The 25933-nt window shown below is 22.1% G+C and overlaps 3 protein-coding genes across 9 annotated transcripts; 1 reads left to right on the top strand and 2 right to left on the bottom strand.

The window, feature by feature from the left end:
- Nucleotides 1-11737: 11737 nt before the first annotated feature.
- On the bottom strand, nt 11738-15659 carry LOC122860708. Of its 4 annotated transcripts, none has more exons than XM_044164631.1 (9): nt 14956-15235; nt 14306-14388; nt 14017-14143; nt 13849-13942; nt 13643-13758; nt 13341-13574; nt 13077-13282; nt 12934-13002; nt 11738-12862 (listed from the first exon to the last, which is right to left on the bottom strand). In XM_044164631.1, exons 2-9 carry the CDS (start codon nt 14364-14366, stop codon nt 12684-12686), a joined length of 1086 nt encoding a protein of 361 aa, XP_044020566.1. In that variant the 5' UTR covers nt 14367-14388; nt 14956-15235; the 3' UTR covers nt 11738-12683. The 4 variants fall into 4 exon arrangements, with proteins under 4 accessions (XP_044020566.1, XP_044020568.1, XP_044020569.1 ...); XM_044164633.1 differs by lacking the exon at nt 14956-15235 and adding an exon at nt 15268-15659 and having other exon boundaries at nt 11854-12862; XM_044164634.1 differs by lacking the exon at nt 14956-15235 and adding an exon at nt 15268-15641 and having other exon boundaries at nt 11854-12862; nt 14306-14383.
- A 3103-nt stretch (nt 15660-18762) lies between these two features.
- Nucleotides 18763-21687, top strand: LOC122860706 (venom carboxylesterase-6-like). Of its 2 annotated transcripts, none has more exons than XM_044164626.1 (7): nt 18763-18837; nt 19077-19355; nt 19878-20370; nt 20431-20627; nt 20703-21044; nt 21109-21386; nt 21455-21687. In XM_044164626.1, exons 2-7 carry the CDS (start codon nt 19152-19154, stop codon nt 21615-21617), a joined length of 1677 nt encoding a protein of 558 aa, XP_044020561.1. In that variant the 5' UTR covers nt 18763-18837; nt 19077-19151; the 3' UTR covers nt 21618-21687. The 2 variants fall into 2 exon arrangements, with proteins under 2 accessions (XP_044020561.1, XP_044020560.1); XM_044164625.1 differs by lacking the exon at nt 18763-18837 and adding an exon at nt 18974-19006.
- A 21-nt stretch (nt 21688-21708) lies between these two features.
- LOC122860707 lies at nt 21709-25532 on the bottom strand. Of its 3 annotated transcripts, none has more exons than XM_044164628.1 (9): nt 25434-25532; nt 24425-24460; nt 23299-23425; nt 23139-23232; nt 22947-23062; nt 22651-22884; nt 22371-22576; nt 22204-22272; nt 21709-22134 (listed from the first exon to the last, which is right to left on the bottom strand). In XM_044164628.1, exons 2-9 carry the CDS (start codon nt 24450-24452, stop codon nt 21986-21988), a joined length of 1023 nt encoding a protein of 340 aa, XP_044020563.1. In that variant the 5' UTR covers nt 24453-24460; nt 25434-25532; the 3' UTR covers nt 21709-21985. The 3 variants fall into 3 exon arrangements, with proteins under 3 accessions (XP_044020563.1, XP_044020565.1, XP_044020562.1); XM_044164630.1 differs by lacking the exon at nt 25434-25532 and adding an exon at nt 25300-25313; XM_044164627.1 differs by lacking the exon at nt 25434-25532 and adding an exon at nt 25267-25309.
- Nucleotides 25533-25933: the final 401 nt, after the last annotated feature.

Below are 25933 nucleotides of genomic sequence, written 5' to 3'. Positions count from 1 at the left end.
GTAACAATGCCTTTTTAAATATTCTCAATTTATTTACTTGTATTTTTATATTTCTAATCGTTATCAAAATATAATTCATTAAAGATTCATGCTTTTGTTATCAGTAACTTTCAGCATCATCATGGAAATTTACCAAATCATTTTTTATCATAGTACAAATATCTTTTTAGACTGTGGAATATATACTTTTTCTTCATTCAGTATATTTACCTAATTTTATCTCTAAGAAATATTTTAAATTTGAGCTTTTATATATACTATTTATTATCCTATGTATATTAATGATTTCGCAATACGCCATGACTTGAAATGTATATTTTAAAAAGCATTAATTTCAAGAAATATTTATGTCAATTTTCCAATGACTAGAAAGATGAAAGTTCTTCAAAATTATTTATAACAATTGTATTTGCATTTTATTTTTTAATTATTATCTAGTTTGAATATTATAAAAAATCTACTTGTACATATAAATGTTATCAAGTTAAAATAAAAAAAAAATTCAAGCAAATTAAATTTTATTTTTCAACTCATTAATTATTTTTTATATAAATCAAATTTAAATCCGACAATTGTCTCGCCAACTCGTTTTAGGTTTATTTTTTTGTCATTCTATACTTTTTTCCTTATCTGCTTTAAGAAAAAGCTACGATATTTTTTAATATTATCACTTAATATTTGACATTAAAACAGGTATATACATATGTAAACATCTCGCATCTTTAAATTAATAATGCAGAGATAAAAACAATTTTTTTTTTTTATCTATAATCACTTGTCATGAAAGTAAAGTAAAAATAAAAAGTAAAAAAATGAATAACAAATTAGTCCCAAGATTGAATTAATTTTTATTTAGATTTCTTAAATAATTTCTTTATCGTACCAACACAATATTTTATTATTTTCAATTTACATACGTAAATGAGACTGCATAATCTATCGTCTAGCTAAATTGTAAAATCATAGAATAACACATTCTAAGTTGACAGTGATCTCAACGTGTGATTTCTACTGTTCTTACTGTAGAAAGTATTGCGATATTAAAGTAACATCAAATGTTGAAAAAAAAAAATTATGTAATTAAAAGAAAATCAGTTTACTTAAACTTTAATTCAAATTAAATAACAAAAACATAATAGTTAAATTTGTTTTTCAATTGAACAGAATGGTTTTTTTTTCTATTACACAATATAATAAATAAATACAAGATTACAGTTAAAATCTAGCATAAAATAAATGTATAAGTACATGTATATCAAATGATATCTATATTACAGAATATATTTGGATTATGATTCAACCAAAAATAAATATTTATCATTATTTTTTTATCCTAATCCTGGTGGACTGAAAATGTAATCAATGCATTTGGACTCACACGATTCAAAATGATCACAAACTCTTGTTCGTTTTCCTGAACAAAATGATATGAAATACGATGGTTTTTTAACATGAACAAAAGTATATAAAGGAATCTTCCAGGCTTTCATTTTTATATCGATGATAGTATTATTAAATAAAAATATATCGTGTATTTTGGTATATTTAAATGCATCATTTTCAATGTGGCTAATTTTGTTGTGCGATAAATCCAACTGACTGCATTTAAAACTTTCAAAAGTATATTTTTTAATAATTGAAATTTCATTGTAACTTAAATTGACAAGTTTTAGATTATTTTCACCAGTTATTATGAATGATTTATCATCGATTCCATTGATTTGATTATGATTCAGCTCGAGGCTAATTAAATTATTTAGATTAACAAAAATACCAGTAGAAATATGAGTTAATTTATTGAATGCCAAATGAATATATTTGAGAATGTTCATTGAATCAAATACACCAGCTTCAATTGTCGTCAATTGTGTTTCTGATATTGACAATTTTTCGAGATTTCGTAGACATTGCAATGAATTTAGTGGTAATGTACTAATCAAACCACCTGTATAATAAAGTCCTGTAATTGGTAGTATATTTATAGTGAATTTTGAACTATCACAAATGTTAATTGAATCACTATTTAAAACTTCTAATACTCTTATACTTGTCACAGTTTTCAATACATTATTAATATATTCCGAAGGTAATTTTGGATTTTTTTTAATTTCAATTTTTAAATAATTTAGTGATTTTAAATGATCAAATGAATTTTCCTTGAGTTGAATTGGTCCAACATCTAATATCAAATTTTTTAAATTTTGCAAACTGTCAAATGATTCAGGATAAATAATAAATTCATGCTTTATACTAGTATTTAGGTGAAATGTTTTCAGATAATTCGTAACTGGTGAATGTTTGAATACATATTTACCCATTACTGATATTCTATCATCAAAGATTTCAAGCGTATCATTTGCCTCTAGCCATTTGACAACAGACGAAAAAAATGATGTAGAATATACATGTTTATCAGGTATGTCAACAGATGATAAAGTTTTTCCTTTTTTACAAATTCTGAATTCTTTTTTAGTAGTACAATCATCTTGAATTTGTGCATCATCAAGATACCAATAATGACTATTATCAAATACACTTTTATTATTATTATTATTATTATAGTAATATAAACGATCAAGTTTCATATTTTTAAATGCACCATTATCAATCACAATAATTTTATTATTCGAAATATCCAATACTTTTGCTATGGTATCAAAAAATGTATCTTTTTGAATATTAGTTAACAAATTATAACTCAAGTCAAGTATTATTAAATTTTTATTCATAAATACTTTATTATCAATTGATTTTATTCGATTTGATGTTAAAATTAAGTGTTTGATACTATCGAGACCGTTAAATGCATAGGCTTCAATTGTTTCAAGACTGCTTTTTGTCACGGCAAGATATTCAAGATGCTTTAAACACGAAAAAGAAAGTTGTTGTAAATTTGTAAATTTTCCATATTCATAATGAAGACTTGATAAATTAGGAGTATTATTGGTGCATAATTTTTTATCACAAATATTGACTTTATCTTCATGAGACAGTAATAAATTATCTAAAAATTCGAGATTTTTAAATAATTGACAGGAGGGTATAGTAGATGATTGATCTATCGAAATTTCTAGAGATCTTAGAGACGTTAGAAAATCGAAAATATATGATTTAATTTTGATTGGCTGAGTATTGAGTATGAGAACTACAAGGTCTTTTAAGCCAGTGAATGATAAAGGAAACAGTGTAAAATTTTTTGCGTCAGAATCTATATTTAAAACTGTTATACTCAAGTTCTGAAATGCATTCTGTTCGATTGATGAAATTTTCTTGTCTATTATTTCAAGTTTTCGAGGTTGCCAATCATCAAGAAGATATTTTACTGATTCAAGTTTCATGTTTGATTTTTTACAAATTTGAAAGAAATGATATTCACTAAAGTAACATGTGTTGTCATTGGAATTGAAGAAACTTATTGATTTATTATGACGGTTTAATCCAATTTCGGAATTTACGTAATGATAATAAAGTATGGTATTATTATAAAGACCCCACTTTGAATAATTGATTGTAAATAAATTATTATTAAATAGATAAATCATATCAACAAGTGAATCATTGAATGCTCCATCAACAATAGCAACAATTTGACTCTGTCTAAAATCAATAACTTTACATTTTATATTTTTAAAAATTCCTTCTTCAATTATTTCCAATGAATTGTAGCTCAAGTTAAGCAATGATAATTTACCATTTTCAATTGTAAATGCTCTATTATCAATTTTATTTATTGAATTATTACTCAAGTCAATCACTTCTAAACTTCGAACAGTATTAAATACATTTGAGGCTATATGAGTCAATTTATTATTTGATATTATGGACACTTTTTTTAACTTCTTCAATACATTAAATGCACCAGATGAAATTAAAGTTAAATTGCTCTCTCGTATTGTAAGCTGTTGAAGATTTTTTAAACAATAAAATGATTGACGAGTTACTACTGTCATGGAACCACCAGTATATTGAAGTTCAAATATATTGAGAGAAGTATTTTGTTTTGTGAAATCACAAATGTCGACATCTTGATGATTAACAAATTCCAATTTATGTAAATTTGGATGTTTATCCAGCAAATCATTGAGATATGAATTTGTTTCATTGGCCACTTGAATTTTCAGATATTTTAAATTATTTAAAGCATAAAAAATATCAGTGTCCAGCAAAACAGAGGCTGAATTAATTTCCAAATTTTCCAATGCTGCTAAATTTGAAAAAGCAAGTGGTTCAATATGTAATTTTACCTCAGCCAAATTGAGTTGTAACGATTTGATGGATGAAGATGATGATATACTTTCTAGTGCTTTATTTTGAAAGACATTAATTTTTTTATTTGTTATTTCAATTTTATCAGGATATTTTTTGATAGCTGAGTCGATGTCTCTAAAAAATGTCCAAATACCCGACTCACAATTTTTGTAGGTTCCCATGATATTTATATGACAATAAATTGTTTTAGAAAAAACAAATAATACATGAGTTAATAAAAATATGTTTATTATCAACAAAACTTTAATATTATTCATCGTGAATAATTATTTTTTAATTGTTTCCGTGAATTTTAACTTACTGACAATTTACATCTTGATTTTTCTCTATTTATTCATTTTTTTTTATACAAAATTTTATTCATTATTTTGACAAGATATTTATAAGTACGTCAGATTAATACCTCTGACGTCTGTACAAATAGAATATACAGTTATTTTTTCATCATAATATCCTGTTCTTCTTATCACTCATATGCAAACTCTCGGTAACAATAAAAGTTCTCAATAAATTACATTAAAAAAAATAAATAATTAATTAACATTATTTCAGAATATATAATTTTATTTTGTAAATTTTAATCTATAGCCCTGAGCTAGTACGTCTGTACTGTTGGGTTAATAATAAATAAATAAATAAATAAATAAGATATGTATATCTATAATTTTTAAATTACTATTATTTTCCCTGGAATTTCCCAAACATTTTCGTTAATTTTAGCTCACAAATAATTTATTCAATATTTATATTTTTTATTTTTAGTAAATTTTAGCCAAATTATAAAATTATAAAGATTTAACATGTTTACTTCTTCAAAATTTAGGTCATTCGTTTTTATTTCTTTCAATGCTTAATAACAATTAAAGTACAAAGTAAATAAATTTTTTTCGGCAATAAATATTATTTAAAAAAATAGAACATTGATGATAACATAATCCAACCTCGTGATGCAAGAGGAAAAAATAAAAAAAACACTTTTTAAATTTAAAATTAAATTCTACGTCATCTTGCTTAAAAAGTAATATATATATTTATATAATAAAAATTTATCTTTTGATAAATATCATTTTTTACATTGTCTTGAAAACAGATTTACTTTTAATTTGCAAAATATTTTGTATAAATTTTTTTTCAAATCAATAAATAAATAATCAAAATTAACATCATCAATGTGTCGTTTTATTTCCATGATTTTTTTTTTCTAATTTAATGTTTACAGTGGGCGGAATTTCGAAAAAGAAAAACAACAAAATTTCCTGTCGTATTTCTTTTTATAACAAAAAATAAAACCTTCTAAATATCTACTCTCTCTTTTCAACATCATGACTCGATGACTCTTTTTATCTAGTTGATTACATAAGAATTAATATATTTTATGATAAATTTATTCTATGTTAAATGTAATAAAGTGTAAGCAAGTCTAGTCACTTGTTTTTATTTTAAATTCATGAACCTTGATGGAACTGCGTCTTATGTATCTTACGGTTTTTAACTTTGTCTCTATTTTTTTTTAATATTGATGCCAATTTTAATTTAAAATTTTATAATTTATATCATAATAGTGGAAAATAAATTTTGTTGTTTAAATAAATAAAACTTATGGAATTATTTTTTATTTAAATTTTTTTATTATCGTAGTTTCTAAAAATGGATAGTAGATTTTAACAGACAAGCGATAGTAAAATTCAACTGAACTCATCAGTTAGATCACAAAAGCGAGACTAATTTTTATAGCCTCAGCAGGCTTTGGGTCCTAATCCTAATCGTTTATTCTTTTTCTAGAAAAAGATACTGTTATTTTCAGTGATAAATTGAGTCACTAAAAAGTGACTGTGTGTGTGTTGTTCTGAGTATAAACTCCCGATAATATTCATTTTTCATTGTCACTGTTAATTTTAAATAAAAAATTTGAAAATACATTTAAGTTAATGTTTATTGCTAAAAATAGTCCATCAAAATATACCACCTTAAAAATAGGTATATTATTCATTTCAATTAAGTATATGTATTTGAATTTATATTTTTAAAAAATAATATTAAAAGTAACAGCAATTATATATGTAAACATTATTCAAATTTTTATTAACTACCTTAATGCCAATAATTCTGAATAAATAATCAAATTTTTCTTGATCTTTTGTCTCATTTATTTAACGTGAATTAATTTTTTTTACAAAAATAAATTGTCATACAAAAAATATATATACTATAATAGAAAAACAATTTTTTTTTTTTTTTTTCAATGTTTTAAATTAAGTGAACGGTTGTAAAGTTAAATTATTATTGAAATTTATTTTTCAATATAGTTTTTTCGATAAAAAAAAAAAAAGAAAAATAAATGAAATTAATTATGTATTTGTGTGAAAAATTATTTACTATTATTTGGTGTTGTATTTTCAATTTTTCTTGGACAAAAATGTAAATTAATTTTTGTATTAGATTTTCCAAAACGTAGCCAAGCAAGAACATTGAAATTAGTTGCACTCCAAAAACAAATTTCAAGATAATAATAAGTTAAAAATCTCAAGACATCTCCGACAATTGGAACACCTGTCAACGAAAAATACTTGCTGTTAAATAAATTATCAAAAATATTGGAATTTAAAAATGAAATTTAATTACCAAACAAGCTGGTGAATCTCTGTACAAATTCATAATTCAATCGACTTAAAAATCCAAGAGATCTTTTATCTAAAAAAACAAAGATAAATAAAATAAAATTATTCAAGTAATTTTTGTTTTAAAATTAAAAAACAAATACATACATTCTAATCCACTTATGTTGTACCAAAAATACATTATAGAATCAGCATCCAATGTTGGATTAATATACCAAGCACCTTCAAGATAACGATCAGCTACTGCTTGAAATTCTTCTGGTTGATTTTTCATGTTTTTAACAACTATTTCATTTTTAATTTTCTGACACAATTGTGTTGTCTCTGCTTCATTTTTACGACAAATATTTAATCTGTATAAATCAATATAAAGATAAACAATTTTGAAATAAACTATAAATTAAAAATAATCAATTATTACTTGTCGGGAATTCCGAGAAGATGACCAATGATTTTCCACAAATGATTGAAACCTTCTCGTTCCTTAGCTTCATTAGTGAGACCAAATTTATCTGGCATTATTAAAATGTATCCAATGAAATAAAATTGTGCAATTGCCAATTCACGATTTAATATTCTACCAAGACCAGATTTGCCAGATTTTTTACTGGTTATGGCATGTTTCCATCTGACGACATTTAAACTTTTCCACCAGCTAAAAAATTAATCCAAATTATTATTTAATCAATCAACAAATTAATATAAATTTATTAAAAATATACCTTGACTCAGGATTATTTATGTCATCCAATTTCATTGTTTGCGAGTGCAACATTGTTCGCAAAAGCCTTTTAAATGCAGAACATGGTGTACTACTTTGTTTTGTTGAAACCAACACCTTGATAAAATAAATTGAAAAATGCATCATTTTTTTATTCAATAAATCCACAAATTGAAATTTTTTTTTTACCATCTATAATTTTACCTCTAATGTATATGGATCAACAAATGAAGCTAATAATCCAACAATATTTGCACTACAAATTCCGAAACGGTTTCGTCTGCAGTAATTTTGTCCTCTAATTTCAAAAAATGAAACAACTGACATTAGATCAATTGAGTAATTAAATAATTTAATAAATTAATTTATAAAAATACACATACGCTTTGAATAAATCTTCATTGTACCACTCTGGCAAATCTTGAAACATTATTTCATTTGCAGTTGATTCGTCGAGGTGGCTTTCATCGGTCATCAGTAAATCGAAATGTTCTTGAACACTTGCAGGCTGTTCTGCAGAATTCAAATCAATTTTAAATAAATAATTAAACATTTTCTTTAAATCAATAAATAAATAATTAAAATATTATTTTTTATTCATTGAAGAATTTAAATTACCATCATCAATGTGTCGTTTTATTTCCATGATTTTTTTTCTGGTTTAATGTTTACAGTGGGCAGAATGTTGAACAACAACATCAAAATTCTCTATGATATTTCTTTTTATACCAAAAAATAAAACTTTCTAAATATATTTCTCTCTTTTCAACAGCATGACCCTTTTTATCTAATGTGCTTCTATAAATTTCAACATTTTTATACCGCTCAAAAACTAAATAATACTATAAAATAATAAATTTGTTTTTCAAAAAAATATCAAATTTATATGGATAATTATTAATAATAATGACTTTTACATCTCATAAATTTTACAAGTAAACAAATTTGAATTGAAAAATTCAATCATGAGAATTTTCATTGTCTAGTTTATAAATTAAATTCAAGTCTTCGCACATCAAATAAATAAATAATTAAATAATTAATTCAACAATCAAGTTAACAAGTATTCAAATAAGACAAGATCAGCATTCAAATATTTAAACAAATAATTGAAGAAACAAATTATCGCAAATATTGAAATAATAAGACATCACTTGACATTAGCTGGCTAATGATTTATAAATATTGAATTCTATTCACTACTGTCTACTGTTGCAGCTGGCTAACTTTAAATTATCCTATTAATAAGGTCAAGACTAGTTTTGAGGAATTACATACTTGTATTTTTCCAAATTTTTGTGCAACCATAAATCTAATCTTACTTTAACTCATTAATTAAACCATTCACTGTATATATCACCTGTAGCCCTACTTTGGTAAAAATACTGCTGGGTTTATGTACCTCAATAAATAAATAAATAAATAAAATTTATTCAATTCAAAATATTTAAATTAAAACCAATGCAATAACAAATTTTGAAATTATAATGAGTCCGAAAATTTAAAACATCCTATCAGGAACCACTCAAAAAAACTTAAAATAAAACAGCCAAGTGTAAAAATCGATAGTTCAATAAATAAACTCATTGAATTTTTATGGAAAAAAAATTTAGATAACTGAAAAAGAAAATAACAGTCTGTATAATTATTTGAAATTAGAGAATAATTTTAATTAAAATGCATATATTTATTTAATATGCTACAACATACAATAATTGAAAAATTAAAATTAAAAAAAACAATTTAATATTTACTTCAAGAGTATACTTACTCATTTAAATTTTTATTTATTACCTATTGATTGATGAGTAAACTAATTTTCAATTATTTTAATTATTTATAAAATATGTCTCTGCTTTGAAGCATGATGATATTTGAAAAAAATAATAATTTCTATATTTTTTTTTAAATTTATAAAACATGACATTAACACTCGGCAGTAGATAAACAAAATCAATTTAAAATTCATATTGTTTTTGTTTATAATACAACAGCAAATTATGAATCATTTATAATTTTATAAATTATTTACTATTTGGCGTTGTATTTTTCATTTTTCTTGGACAAAAATGTAAATTAATTTTTGTATTAGCTTTTCCAAACCGTAGCCAAGCAAGAACATTCAAATTAGTTGCACTCCAAAGACAAATTTCAAGATAATTATTAGTTAAAAATCTCAAGACATCTCCGACAATTGGAACACCTGTCAACGAAAAATAATTGCTGTCAAATGAATTATCAAAAATATTGGAATTAAAAAATGAAATTTAATTACCAAACAAGGTGGTGAATTTTTGTATAAACTTATAATTCAATCGACTTAAAAATCCAAGTGGTTTTTTATCTAAAAAAAACACAAAGATGAATTAAATAAAATTATTCAGGTAATTTTAGTTTTACAATGGAATAACAAATACATACATTCTAATCCATTTATGTTGTACCAAAAATACATTATAGAATCAGCATCTACTGTTGGATTAATATACCAAGCACCTTTAAGATAACGATCAGCTACTGCTTGAAATCCTTCTGGTTGATTTTTCATATTTTTGATAATTACTTCATCATTAATTTTCTGACACAATTCTGTTGTCTCTGCTTCATTTTTACGACAAATATTTAATCTATATAAATCAATATATAAATACAAATAAATAGTTTAAAAAAATATAAATTAAAAATAATTATTTATTACTTGTCAGGAATTCCAAGAAGATGACCAATGATTTTCCATAAATGATTAAAACCTTCTCGTTCTTTAGCTTCATTTGTTAGACCAAATTTATCTGGCATTATTAACATATATCCAACGAAATTAAATTGTGAAAGTGCCATTTCACGATTCAATATTTTACCAGGAGCAAATTTATCAGATTTTACACTGGTTATGGCATGTTTCCATCTGACGACATTTAAAGTTTTCCACCAGCTAAAAAATTAATCCAAATTATTATTTAATCAATCAACAAATTAATATAAATTTATTAAAAATATACCTCGATTCAGGATCATTTATGTCCTCCAATTTCATTATTTCCGAATGCAACATTGTTCGCAAAAGTCTTTTGAATGCAGAACATGGTGTACTACTTTGTTTTGTCGAAACCAACACCTTGGTAAAAACAAATTAAAAAATATATTATTTTTCTGTTAAATAAATACACAATTTCTTTTATCGTCTAATTTTACCTCTAATGTATATGGATCAACAATTGAAACTAATACTCCAAGTATATTTGCACTACAAATTCCAAAACGATTCCGTCTGCAGTAATTTTGTCCTCTAATTAAAATAAATTGAACAACTGACATTAGATCAATTGAGCAATTAAATAATTTGATTAAGTAATTTATAAAAACACATACGCTTTGAATAAATCTTCATTGTACCACTCTGGCAAATCTTGAAACATTACTTTATCTGTTGATTCAATCTGGCTCTCATCAGACATCAGTAAATCGAAATGTTCTTGAACACTTGGAGGCTGTTCTGCAGAATTAAAATCAATAAATATACTTAATTTTTTGTTGTTTAGATAAATAATTAAACATTTTTTTAAATCAATTAATAAATAATTAAACATTTTTTCAAATCAATAAATAAATAATAAAAATTTAAAATAATTTAAATTACCATCATCAATGTGTCGTTTTTTTTCCATGATTTTTGTCTAATTAAATGTTTACAGTTGGCAGAATGTTGAAGAATAACATAAAAATTTTCTATGGTATTACTTTTTATACCAAAAAATAAAACCTTGTAAATATGTTCCTCTTTTTTCAACACCATGACCCTTTTTATCGAGTGTGTTTCCATAAATATTAACATTTTTATACCGCTCAAAAGCTAAATAATACTGTAAAATAATAAATTTGTTTTTTAACAAAATATCCTATTTATATATAGACAATATCAATGACCTTCACGTCTTATAAATTCTACGAGTAAACAAATTTGAATTGAAAAATTCGATCTTGAAATTTTTTATTATCTAGTTTATAAAATATATTCAATCGAAAATATTCAAATTAATACTAACGCAATAACAAATTTTGAAAGAGACATAATATTAAAAACATTGCAACAGGAACAACTAAAAAAAATCAAAACAAAACAGCCGCAATATACAAATTGATAATTTAATTAATAAAATCATAGATTTTTTATGTAAAAAAAAATTAAAATAACTCAAAATAACAACATAACAGTCTGTATAATTATTATAAATTAAAAAAAAATTTAATAAAACTGCATATATTTATTAAATATTTCACAACACACAATAATTAAAAAAAAAAGATTTAATATAGGTATACTTTGATATACAATGTATATTTACTCATTTAAAATTTTATTTATTACCTGTCAGTAATTATTAGTAATTACAATAACTCTCGAAAAACCATCAAATGTCTCTCGTTTTTTTTGCCTCATTTATTCAGAGAGTATTATTTTTTTTACCACAACAAATATCAATTATAATAAATCATTCGAACAAAATAATTGCCAACAACAATGTGTCCTTTAACAGTCATGGATTTATAAATTAATATTGTAAAAACATTTTTCAAAGATTTTTCTCATTAAAAAAAACTAAAAACGAAATTTTATCAGAATAAAAATAATTTTAAAAAATCATACATTTTTAATTATACAAATTTATTTAGTGAATAGATAAAAACATAATTAAATAGTACATTTATTTTTTACTTTATAATAATAATAATTAAAATTTTTCTATTTTATTTTTTAACTAAGAAAAAAACTGGACTACGCAACATTAATTTAATTTAAGCATTAAAATTGTTTATTGACATCAATATTAAAAACCATCATTAGCAAGTTTAAATTTTTTTTGTAAAAATGATTAATAGCATTTTTTCATTGACAAAGTATTTAATTATTGATTGACGAGTAAACAAATTTTTAATTATTTCAATTATTTATAAATGTTTCTGCTTTAAAGCATCATAATTAATTTAAAAAAAAAAAACATAATTTCAATAGTTTTTTTTTTTATTTATAAAACATGACATTAACACTCGGCAGTAGATTATTTATGTTTTATAAATTATTTACAATCTGCTGTTGTATTTCCAATTTTTTTTGTATAAGGATGTAAATTAATTTTCGTATTAGATTTTCCAAAACGTAGCCAAGCAAGAATATTGAAATTAGTTGCACTCCAAAGACAAATTTCAAGATAATAATTAGATAAAAATCTCAAGACATCTCCGACAATTGGAACACCTGTCAACATAAAATAATTGCTGTCAAATAAATTATCAAAAATATTAGAATTGAAAATGGAAATTAATTACCCAACAAGTAGATTAATCCCAGTCTAAATTTATAATTCAATTGACTAAATAATCCAAGGGGTTTTTTATCTAAAAGAAAAAAAACAAATCAAATAAAATTATTCAAGTAATTTTAGTTTAAAAATTAAAAAACAAACACATACATTCTAATCCACTTATGTTGTACCAAAAATACATTAGAGAATCAGCATCCAATGTTGGATCAATATACCAAGCACCTTCAAGATATGCATGAGCCATTGATTTAAATTTTTCTGGTTCATTTTTCATATATTTTATAAATATTTCATCTTGAAGTTTATGACACAATTGTGTTGTCTCTCCTTCATTTTTACGACAAATATTAAATCTATAAAAATAAATAATTTTAACGTAAATTATAAATTTAAAAAATAATTATTTATTACTTGTCAGGAATTCCAAGAAGATGACCGATGACTTTCCACAAATGATTGAAACCTTCTCGTTCTTTAGCTTCATTTGTTAGACCAAATTTATCTGGCATTATTAATATATATCCAATAAAACTAAATTGTGCAATTGCCATATCACGATTTAATATTCTACCAGGACCAGATTGTCCAGATTTTCTACTTGCTGTTCCATGTTTCCATCTGATGACATTTAAACTTTTCCACCAGCTAAAATTAATTCAAATTATTGCTTAATCAATCAACAAATTAATTAACGAATCAAATTAATCATATACCTTGATTCAGGATCATTAATGTCACTTGAATTTAGTGTCATTATGTGCAAAATTGTTCGCAAATATCTTCTGAAAGAAGAGCATGGTGTACCACTTTGTTTGGTCCAGATAAGTAGCTTTAAATTAATTTAAATTTTTTCTCATTTAATCAACTACTTTATATACTAATTTATTTGTTATTCTTTTGTTAAATTTTAATTTACTACCTTTAAAACTTCTGGCAATATAAATGTTGTTAAAACTCCAAGTACAAGAGCACTACATACTGCTAAACGATTACGTTTACAATAATTTTGTCCTCTAGATAAATAGTAAAATAAATAAATTAATAAAAACACAATAATTAATAAATAAAAATAAATAATTTTACTAACGTTTTAAACAATTTTTCATTGTACCATTCTGGGAGATCTCGAATTGTCATTTCTTCTGTCTCATCATCTATCTCTTGCTCATCCATCAACAACGATTCGAAATGGGCTTGAATGGTGTCAGGTTGTTCTATATATAGATCAAGAAAAATTAATAAAAATATAATCAACATAATAATGCAAAATACACTTGTTAATATTGCTGATATTTATAACAATTATTTTAAAATATTTATATCAATAAATTCAATATAAAAAAAAAAATTAATAAAAAGAATAATTAATTAATTACCATCATCAATATGTCGTTTTGCTGACATAATTTTTCTAGTTATTGGTGAAGGTGCTGCCATATTCAATTGCTACACTACTGTGCTGATAAAAAAAAAAAAAAATTTTTTTTAAGGTTGACTTTCAACATGACCTTGAGAGCTTATTAATGTAAATAATCAAGATACTCGTTGAAACAACTTCCACACGTGTATCATCAATTCAATCACTTTACCCTTCTAGCAAAAATTATCAATATCCTTATCAATTAAAATTAACAAAAAAAAAATATTAATAAAAAGCTTAATTTGTATTTTTAATTAACACTACAATTATATTATTTTTTGAGTTTAAAATTTTCAAAAAAAAAAAATGTATTTATGATTTTAAATTTTAATTAATTTCAGTGACTCTAAATGGCTCGAAAAAATAATTGAAATAATTTAATTTTCAAGTGATTTTTAGTGAATACAAATAAAAGCTATATAATGATAAATATAAATTTAAAAATTGAATAATAATTAATATTAAAATATTGTAATTAAAAAATAATTAAAAAGTGAAAAATAAAATTATTAAAAATGTATTTAACCTTGGATAAAATAAAAAAAAAAAAAGTACAATAGTCAAATCAATAGAATTAAAATACAAATAAAATTATTTAAAATCTACCTGATAAATTAGGCTGATAGTATGGTTCCACCTGTTTTTAAAACAGGTCTCGTTAAAGTGATAAATAAATTATCTAATTTCGCGAATGAATTAATAATTATGAATGGAAAATCTGGGAAAGCTCAAGTTCCTAGAGTTTTCCCAAGAATACTATTAATATTATATATGTAATTCTACATTCTATACTGTCCAATAAGTCGTCATTTAGATAAAGCAGAAGGTTTTTGTGTCTCTCTTATTGAAGAGCGTGATGATACTCTCGCGCGCAAACTCTGCGAAATATTAAAAAAAAATAGTGGGAAGATTGATTACCTTCGGGATAACTCGGTACAATCATCCACAAAAATTTTTTATAATTGTTAATATTTTTCACAAATGTATACACACACTTTTATATTATACATATTTTTTATAATTAAAAAAAATAAATCGAAATTATCATCATTTTAGCTGATTTATATTTGAAACTTGAAAAATATTATTTTTTTTTTTTTTGTTTGTTTTTTAACGAAAATAGAATCAATAAAAGTAAATATAAATAAATGATATTTAAAAATTAATTTAAATAATAAACAATGAATTTTAAATATTATTTTTACATAATTAATATTTTTTTTTTCAAGATGAAGATTATGAGATGAAAAAAATTAAATACATGTAGACAAAATGCCTCTCAATGTAAAACTGAATTGTGAGAAAATGACAAATATTTATGTCTGAAATATTTTATATATGCACGAGCAATTTGTGTTGGTGTTCAAGTTGTTCTGTCACTTAACACATCCGGTAGTTGTACGAGTTGGTACAACGTGTATTGTTTTGAATTTGAGAGATAGTTGTAACCCTTACTGTATCAATTTACAAAGGCTACATACAATATGACATATTATTTTCTGAATTTATCAAAGCTATTTAAATGAAAAAAATATATTAAACGTTTATAATATTTTTTTATCATTGGTTGATGGAAAAATTATTTGCAAAATTGAAATATAAAAAAAATGATTTTTGTAATGGCTCAATTTATAGATATAATTTTTATAATTTTCCTCAGTTAGTAACAATAGTAGACAAATAAATAAAATTGGATAATTTTTTTTTTTTTTTGTTATATAGAATTTTTTTTATTGTTGTTAATTGTTATACTATAAATAAATTAATAAATAAATTTATAATTTTGTAGTTGATTTAATAAACTACTAAAATTAATTTAATTTTTAAATCTTTTATTTTCTATTTTTTGTTAAATTTAATATAAAATTTATGAAAATTTTAAATATACATTTTATTTATTTAAAAAAGAGATAAAAAAAAAAAAAACATAACTCATTTTTTTTTTATTAAAAATTTTTTGTTTATTATAAAAAATAGAATAAATAACTTTTTTCTTTTTTTTTTTTCAAATAAATTTTATGACTTTTCTTTAAATAAATTAATTAATTTTATAAAAATTATTCATTATATAATTTTTAATTATGATTTTAAATAAAATTTATATCATATTGCCATTACTGGATCATTAATGACTTGACAAATTTATGAGTTATTTTTATTTTAATATATATATTATATATATTTTTTTATAAATTATAACACGTTGTGAATTTTTTTTTTTCGCGTGTCAAGTTTTCTATAAATGTCAACGATTAGTAATTAATTTTAATCGTTTTATTTTTATTTTTGATATATATTTAATACACAATTTATTATGTCACAATAAACGTTTTAAATTATATTTATTTTTAATTTTAACACCATTATGTTTGATAGCAGAGTAGGTCGAAAGTTGAACATTTATTTTAATATAAACTCTCAATTTTATACATATATCAATCTAGATCTAATTAGCTATAAGCTATTGTATATTTTTTGCTAATAGCCAAGTTTAAAAGTTCAAGATCCAATTTTTATTTTAGTAAAATTATTAATATAATCCGGATTATATTTTTTTTTCTTTTTATGTAATTATAGATTATCTTGACTTTGATAACAACATCATTAAATTTCAACTTCCTGGTGTCATTATTATTATTGATAAATATTGAAATATTGAAAATTAAATAATTCAAACCAGAATTAATTGATATTTATTTAGTGAAAAAAAAAATAATAAATCATATATGAAAAAAGATTGTAATTAAATCAAATAAAACCTTAATCAAATATTTAATTTTTTAATAACATTGTAAATCAAAAATAATAATAAAACAAATATTTAAATAAAAATGTTATTTTTTTCTTCTTTTTCATACAGTATTTGTTTATTATTTTAAAATCTTCATCTCATTTTTCATATACTATAAACTGAACCATAAATTTATTTAAAAATACAAAAGATAAAAAATATTTTTCTTATAACCAATCAAAACTGGCACGTGTCTAATGACTTTTTCATTAAACTTTATGTCCATTAGGTCATTGTGATAAAAAATATATTTATAATTTTTTTAAATAATAATATCGACACGTAATTCTTCTAAAAATATTTATTCAACTGATAATAATGGTGACATGATTCTTCGACCCATGAAAAAAAAAAATCCACATGAAAATATCCTTGAATAAAACCCATAGAAAAATAATGATCCAACGAAAAAATAATTGATTTAAAAATTGAAAAGAAAAAAAAATAAAAAGTTCATTTTGTTATTTAAAATACATTAAAATATTGTTGTTAATATTTATTTATTTAAAAAAAATTTAAACAACAATACAATGACTTTATTTCGCCTTTTTTTTATCGTGGGTTATTTTATCTAGACTATTTTTTCCATGGTTTAATTTATCTGGATCTATTTTGTCATGGCATTTTTAGTTTGGGATATTTTTTCCCAGATTTCCATGTCTTATCTAATTTCCTAGTTTAGATAAAATTTCGTTACCCGGAAATAGGTCTATATTTTTTTCTAAATTCAAGAGGGGGAATAGGTATATATATCTTTAATCGTTTCATTATTAATCACATTACCTATTAAGCTATTGTAACATCAACAAAAGAGAAAAAAAAAAAAGTCATCTCATAAGCAAATTAGTGTTATACTTTCTTCTCTTGAAATTTTTTTTAATCAATTTATTCTTTTGATTTTTTTTATCAACATTATTCAACAACAACTGTAAGTACTAATTATTTATTTATTTAAATTATTTTTTTTTTATTTGATTGATAAAAAAGTTAAATAAATTATCAAAAATTATCGCAGAAAATCAGCACAAAACTGTATTATCATTTTGTAGATTTTATAAAATGATCAAAGTGCAGATGAAATAATTGTACTAATAAATTATCAATGAGGCTTGTAAATTTAAAAATAAACTTAAATTATTTTCTCTCTTCAATTTAAAATATAAATTTAATTTTTAATTTAAATACTTTATCAGGTATCAAAATTTATTTGCATTTGTAATTTATACCTCAATTTTATCTGATTATTATCAAGTAAATAAATTAGATAATTATATTGGTTTTTTTTTTGAATAAAAATTTCAATATTGACCTCATTTTTTTTGAGTTTTAAATTTCAAATTTTTTTATTATTGTCAAGGGCTGTTTTATTTATGTTTTTTAATGTATGAACATTGGGTAATTTCTTTTTAAATTTGTTAATTATTTTTATTTTTTATACATCGATTTCTACCAAACCACTTTTCGAAGATCGAAAATTTCTCGGTCCCCATCGAAAAGAAAAAAAAATAAATAAATAACCAGAAGTGGGTCAAGGATATTGGCAACGAAAAAAAAATAAAAAATAAAAAAAAATGTTAAAATTAAAAGACGGACCCCCCAAGTGAAAGACAAGCCAGGTTTGAAAAAAATTTAAAACGATAAATGCACTCTTGGCTTGGTAAATGACACTTATTTCCGAACCACCAATATAGCAAGACGTAAATACACTTTTCTCCAAATATATTTAAACAAATTTAATTAACACTAAAAAAAAAAAAAAAAAAAACTTTAAATAATAAACAATAATTTATTTATTTTTAAATTTCTAAAAAATTCAGTTGATTAAAATGAAAATAAAATCATGAAGTGTTTGAAGAAAAAAAAAAAGTGATTAATTAATTAATTTATTAATTTAATTTGCGTTGAAATAAAATTATTTAATTGAATTTAATTCCAGGTGACTTGAAGTGATTATTATTGAATGAGAAAAAAAATTAGTAAAATTTTTTTGAGTTTTATAATATAATTAACGATGGCAGCTAAATTATTGGCGCTTATCATTTTGATGATATCGTTGAGTAGCTATGTTACAAGTGCAACAACATCTGAACTTGAAATAAATACCAACGATGGATGGATCAGAGGAACAATTATGAAGTCAAATAATTCCAGAGATATACGTGGATTTTTGGGTATACCCTATGCTCATCCACCAATTGGCAATTTTAGATTCAAGGTAATTATTTAAACTTAATTTTATACAAATTAATTTTTTAAATTATTTAAAATAAAATTTATCAATTGTTTTTTTTTCTAAATAAAAATACAAATTACGTAATAAATCAATAAATAAATCAATAAAAATTAAATTGATACTTTATCATTTAAAAAAGTATTAGATTAAATTTTTTTTTTTTTTCATTTCTTTTTATCTATTCATCACTGATATACTCATTATCAAATTTTTTTTTTTTGTTTAAATCAATTTAAAACGATAAAATTAATCAATTAATTTTTTATATATTTTCAATTTGTATATATTTTTTTTTTTTCTTAATTTTAAATAAATATTTATCTTGTTATGAATATATATATTATATATACACAGAAAATATAAAAAATATTTTATAGATTTTTCATTTATTTTTTTTAATTGACAGTCAATAAACTAAACTATTGATTGAAAAAAAAAAATTTACATTTAAAAATTGTAAATAATGATAATGATTTTCAATTAAAATTTTATTTATTTTTCAAGCCACCTCAAGATGTAACACCCTGGTCAAAAAGAAACACAATATATGATGCAACAAAAGATGCACCAATGTGTACACAAGTTGATATATTATCAGGTCAAGAAAAAGCGACTGGTCAAGAAGATTGTTTATATTTAAATGTATTTACCCCATCATTAACCGATAAAAAATTAAAATTACCAGTTATGGTTTATTTTCACGGTGGTGGTTTTGTAACTGGTTCAAGTAATTCATTTTTTTATGGTCCAAAATATTTTCTTGATCATGATGTTGTATTGGTAACAGCAAATTATCGTCTTGGTGCACTTGGTTTTTTAAGCACAGGTGATTTATCATCACCAGGTAATATGGGATTAAAAGATCAAAATAAAGTTTTAAAATGGATTAGCAATAATATTCATAAATTTAATGGAAATGAAAATAGTGTTACAATATTTGGACAAAGTGCTGGTGGTGCATCTGTTAATTATCACATGATAAGTCCACTTTCACAAGGTAATTTTTTTAACATAATAGCTAAATTAATATTTTATTTATTTTCAATTTATTTTTAAGGTTTATTTCATCGTGCTATATCACAAAGTGGTACTGCATTTGCTCCCTGGGCATTTATGAAAACTAAACATGCTGTTAAAAATTATCAAACATTAGCAAGCCACTTCAATTGTACAAGCATCAATACAATTGATACAGTTAATTGTCTTAAAACTAAAAAAGCAACTGAAATCATTGAAGCCGATAAAATATATCGAGTAAATAATTTTATTTATTTTTTTAAATTTGTTTTTTCATGAAATTTATAATAATTTTATTGTGTTTTTGTATAGATTTGGGACTTTGATCCACCAGTACCATTTAGACCAGTAATTGAGCAAAATCATGAAGGAGCATTTATAACAGATGAACCAAGGAATTTAAATTCATCACGTGTACGTTGGCTAATTGGAAGTGTTGCTGATGAAGGTTGCATTAAAACATCAGCGTTATTTGGACGTTCAGATAGTCGATATAAAGAACTAAATACAAAATGGAATGACATTGCACAACATACATTATTTTATGATGATTTATTTAATGAAAAATCACGTGTTAATGTTACATCAAGAATACGTAAATTTTATTTTGATAATAAACCAATTGACAGTACAACATTATTAAATGTAACAAATGTAAGTATTTAAATTATTATTTGTATTTATTTATTATTTATTTATTTATTTAATTTATTTACAGTTGTACTCTGATGTTTGGTTCAATAATGGAAACAGACAAGCAATAAGAGATCTTCTTAGAAAAAATATTATTTTTCAATATCGTTTTGCTTACAAGGGTAGCTCATCATTGTCATCAATATTTGCTGTTGGTGATCAGACTGATTATGGTATTTGTCATTGTGATGATTTGTTGTATTTATTTCCAATTCGTGATATTGGATATTTTAAAAAATCAAGTCTCGATAATGAAATGGTCAATGTCATGACGAAATTTTGGGTTAATTTTGCAACTTATGGGTAAGATTTTATTAATATTTATTTATAATTTTAGCTTTTATTATTTTGTTTTGTTTTTTTCTCTGTAGAAATCCTACACCAAATCTTACACAAGAAATTCCAGTTGAATGGCAGCCAGTTTCGACAGATGCACTTGAATATTTTCTCATTGAAGGACCACGTAATTTTAGCATGTCTAAAAATCTTGATTATGAAAGATCAAAATTTTGGCAAACAATACTTAAAAATTAAATTTAAAAAATTTTAAAAACATACAAATTTACAAATAAACAAGTACAAAAATATAAACAAATTAATATAATTCTAAAATTAAATTTTAGAATTGTTTTTTTAAAAAAAAATATCAGGCTGATTAGATTTTTTTTATTTTATTTTACAAATAACAAATTAGAAAAATACAATTACCATTTAAGATAATCAAAATATTGTTTTCTTTTCTTTTCTTTTCTTTTTTAACAATAAAAAATATATGTATTTGATTAATTAACGGTGGTAGTTTTTTTTTATTTTTATTTTATATATTTAATAATTAATTTAAAGATAAAAAATATGAAAAAAATACTCTTGTTTTGAGATTAATATAAATTTCAATAAAAAATTCATTTCGAATATGTGTATAGATGAATTTTACTATGAACATTTCCAAATCGTAATTTTGCAAAAATTGGAAATACCTCAGCCAACCAGTAACAAAATGATAAATAATAATTAAAATATTCCCTTATAAAAAAGCCAATAATTGGAGTTTCTAAAAAAATTAAAAAAATTAAAAATTAACATAAATAAAATGAATAAATAAAATTTAAATTATTCTTACCAAGTAAATAAACAACAAATTTTCTATATTTGTAATTAATTTGACTGTAAATTCCCAATGGTTTTGCATCTGTACAAAAATATATAAAACGAATTAAAAAATTTCCCATGAATCATGGATATGAATTATTTTAAAAATAGATGTATATTTATTTGAGAAATACATACATTTAAGTCCACTAATTTCGTACCAAAAATACAAAATGCAATCAGCATCAATAGTCAAGTCAATGTACCACAATCCACCAAGAAGTGCCAGTGCCATTTCGTTAAATTTTTCTGGTTCATCATTCATATGTTTTGCATAAATTTTATCTTGTAATAATCTACATAATGCAGTTGTTTCAATTTCATCTTTACGACAAATATTTAATCTATAAACAAATAAAATTCACAATCAATAATATACAATTAAATAAATAAATAAACAAATTAAAAATATAATTACTTGTTTGAAATACCAAGCATGTATCCAACAACTCGCCAAAAATGATTGAGTCCATTTCTTTCATGTTTTAAATTAGTCAATCCTAATTTATCAGGTACAAGAAGTGCATATCCAATAAATCCAAATTGTGTCAAGGCCATATCACGTTGATAAATACCACCAGGACCAGATTCACCACTTCTTCTACTATTTGTTGCATGTTTTAATTTTATTTCATTCAAACTTTTCCACCATCTAAACCAAATAATTAATTTTTTTTCATTAATTAGTACAGTTTATTTATCAAATTTTTTTACCGTGAATTTGGATTATTAATATCAGCAGTGTACAATGAATGAATGTGAATTATTGTCTCGAGATATCTCTTGAATGCTGTGCATGTTGTACCACTTTTTTTTGTCCAAACCAATACCTTAAAATGAAAATTTAAAATTAATATTTTTGATTATAAAATGTTCTTTTTTTTGTTGCCTGTTTTTAATAATTACCCTTAGTATTGTTGGAATTATAATAACTGATAGTACACCAAGTATCGAAACAACAGCCATTGACAAAAGATTTCGACGATAGTAACATTGTCCTCTTTTAAAAAAAATATGACAATAACAATTTTATATTTTTAATTTTATTATTATTATATTTACTTACGCTTTAAATAATTCTTCATTATACCATTCAGGTAAATTTTCATATGATGATTTTTCTATTTTATCATCGATGCTACTGTCATCATCAATTAGAGCTTGAAAATGTTCCTCAACTGTTGCTGCTTGTTCTATAAATAATTTAAACATAATAAACTTTGCGAAAAATCAAATAAATAATATATACATTATTTAAAAAATTTTAAAAATAGCCTGACAATTTTATAGACGTGAAAATAAAAAAAATATATTTCAACTGTATAAAAATAATACTAATAATATTTTAATAAATAATAACAAAACTTGATAATTTTTAACAAATAAAAATTGAAAAATTCTGTCATTTTTTATTGATGACATAATTTTGTTTAATTATTAGATGCCTGATTTTATAATTTATTTAAAAATTTATTTAGCTATCAATTGAATGCTTGCAAAAATAAATGAATAAATAAATAAATAAATAAGTAAATAAACAAATGATTAAATCAATTAATCAACTAAAAAAATTAAGTAATTAATTAATTACATATTAATAATAATTCTAGTCTAATAATAAATCTTTAAAGTATATTTGTCTAATAAAATAAAAAATCCAACAAGTAAAAATCATTAAATTAATATCAGAAAATACATACAGTAGACTTTTTGAATTTATTAAATATTTATGATAAATTAGTTCCCCACAATTTAGTCGGATAAAATTTGTTCCCCATGATATAAATCAGTTGATTTTTCTACAATAGTGTAGTTCATGATTTATTGGTTTAATAGACTTATTATATACCAAGGTCGATGAGCTTTTTTAATTGAATACATTTGTGTTCTTTTAAGGTATTAACGAGGCAAAGATACCATACAACATAAAAAACATGCTGTCAATAATGTAAATTTTTAAATTTAAATTAAAATTACAAAGTGTTCAATAAACTTTTTATTATGATTCATTATTTTTAACAGCTTTCTTTAAATCGTGATTATTAATAATAAATTTTTTTTATAACACTGCTTTTATTGTCGTTGATTTTATTGATTGATTTTTATTTTTTTTTTTTTTCATTTAACTTGTTCGTTTTTCACACACGACACGTTTATTTATTTAATTAAATATTTATATAAATTTTATTTACCTTCGTCAATGCTTTTTTGTACTTTCATAATTGTGGCTGTAAAATAAAAACTCATTTATTTTTTTAAATAATTAAAAAAAAATTCATTTAAATAAAATTTTATATTTTTTTTTTTTTTTTGCGTTATATAACACCTTCGTGATAATCAAATGGAAAATAAAATTTTTTTTTTTTAAATGTATTTATTAAAATGCAATTATTCAAAAATAATAATAATTAACATGTAAATTGTTTTTTCTTTCGTTTTTTTATTTAATAATAAAAAACAGTCACAAGAAATATTAAAATTTTTTTTTTTTTTGTTTTTAAATTCTACCTGAGTTGTAAATGAAAAATTTGCAATTTTGTAGTTTTTTTTAAATAGTGAATAGCTGTTATTCACATTGCCTGACAATTTTTATTACTAAAATTTTTTTTAATAATTTTTTACACAGGTTTATATTTTTTGTTTTTATCACACTTTGATTATATTTTGCTACCACTTCACAAAATCAACTGGCTGATATTAATCAAGCAGCTTATCAATTTATATAATTTATTTTTTTATAATAAAAAACAAAAAAGAATCAATAACCAATGATCAATTAAAAATTTGACCTAATTTTAAAATATTTTTCTGAATTTTAATAACAAAAATAAAAAAATATTTAAAACCAAAATATAAAGATCAATTAATAATTTATTTACCTAATTTTAAAAAATATTTTTCAATTTTAATAACAAAATAAAAATATTTAAACAAATCATATAGTCATAATTTATTTTTAACCTAAACAATAATTTCCTATAAATATAAATAATAATAACTATTCACTTCATTAAAATTGCATTTTAATAAATACCTTCAATAATCATATCATAATTTTTTTTTAAACCTCAAAATCCCTATAATTATTTGAATATAAAAAACTTGCAAATTATTGGCATTTAGCAAAAACAAAAAAAAAGATAAAAAACAAAATTGACATGTATTTAACGTTTTAAAAATTTATTTTTTTTTTTTTTTTACTTTTAAAAAATGAATAAATAAATAATCGTTTGGTCGACTTTCAATTTGTGAGATGAATTCAAAAATGTAGAATGCACGTGTGGAACAGTTCGCGATGAAATTGCAACTGTTGCCAAGATATTCCGTTACAATACATAAACGTGTATTCGCAAGGTCATTGACATAATTGCAATATTTTATTTTTAATACTGTTAAAAATTTAATCTTGATGACCTAAAATTTATTCAAAAAAAAAACTTGTATTTTATAATAATAATAATAATAAATTATTCAAAAACAATAAGCATAAATTAATTATTAAATTTTAAACAAAAAAAAAAAACATTTAATTTACGAAAATATTCATCAAAAATTAATTTCAAAAAAATTTATTTAATTTTAAATATTAATTTACTAATTTTACACGATAGATTGTATTTTTTTTTTAAATAAATATTATTTAAATTTTTTTTATAATTATGTTGCTTTTGTGTTTATATTGTTTTTGTTTTTTAAATTTT

This window comes from Aphidius gifuensis, linkage group LG1 (assembly GCF_014905175.1).
Source record: "Aphidius gifuensis isolate YNYX2018 linkage group LG1, ASM1490517v1, whole genome shotgun sequence".
Classification (NCBI taxonomy): domain Eukaryota; kingdom Metazoa; phylum Arthropoda; class Insecta; order Hymenoptera; family Braconidae; genus Aphidius; species Aphidius gifuensis.
Note: the sequence above shows the minus strand (reverse complement) of the source record. Positions and strands in the feature narration are given on the sequence as shown.

Coding starts and splice junctions, on each gene's coding strand:
- LOC122860708 (XM_044164633.1), bottom strand. CDS start 14,366: ATGGCAGCACCTTCACCAATAACTAGAAAAATTATGTCAGCAAAACGA. Junction 13,759..13,848: donor TATTGCCAGAAGTTTTAAAG/GTAGTAAATTAA, acceptor ATTAATTTAAAG/CTACTTATCTGGACCAAACA. Junction 12,863..12,933: donor GGGATTAATCTACTTGTTGG/GTAATTAATTTC, acceptor TTATGTTGACAG/GTGTTCCAATTGTCGGAGAT.
- LOC122860706 (XM_044164626.1), top strand. CDS start 19,152: ATGGCAGCTAAATTATTGGCGCTTATCATTTTGATGATATCGTTGAGT. Junction 19,356..19,877: donor TTGGCAATTTTAGATTCAAG/GTAATTATTTAA, acceptor TTATTTTTCAAG/CCACCTCAAGATGTAACACC. Junction 20,628..20,702: donor AAGCCGATAAAATATATCGA/GTAAATAATTTT, acceptor GTTTTTGTATAG/ATTTGGGACTTTGATCCACC.
- LOC122860707 (XM_044164627.1), bottom strand. Junction 23,233..23,298: donor AATGAAGAATTATTTAAAGC/GTAAGTAAATAT, acceptor TTTTTTTAAAAG/AGGACAATGTTACTATCGTC. Junction 23,063..23,138: donor TAATTCCAACAATACTAAGG/GTAATTATTAAA, acceptor TTTCATTTTAAG/GTATTGGTTTGGACAAAAAA.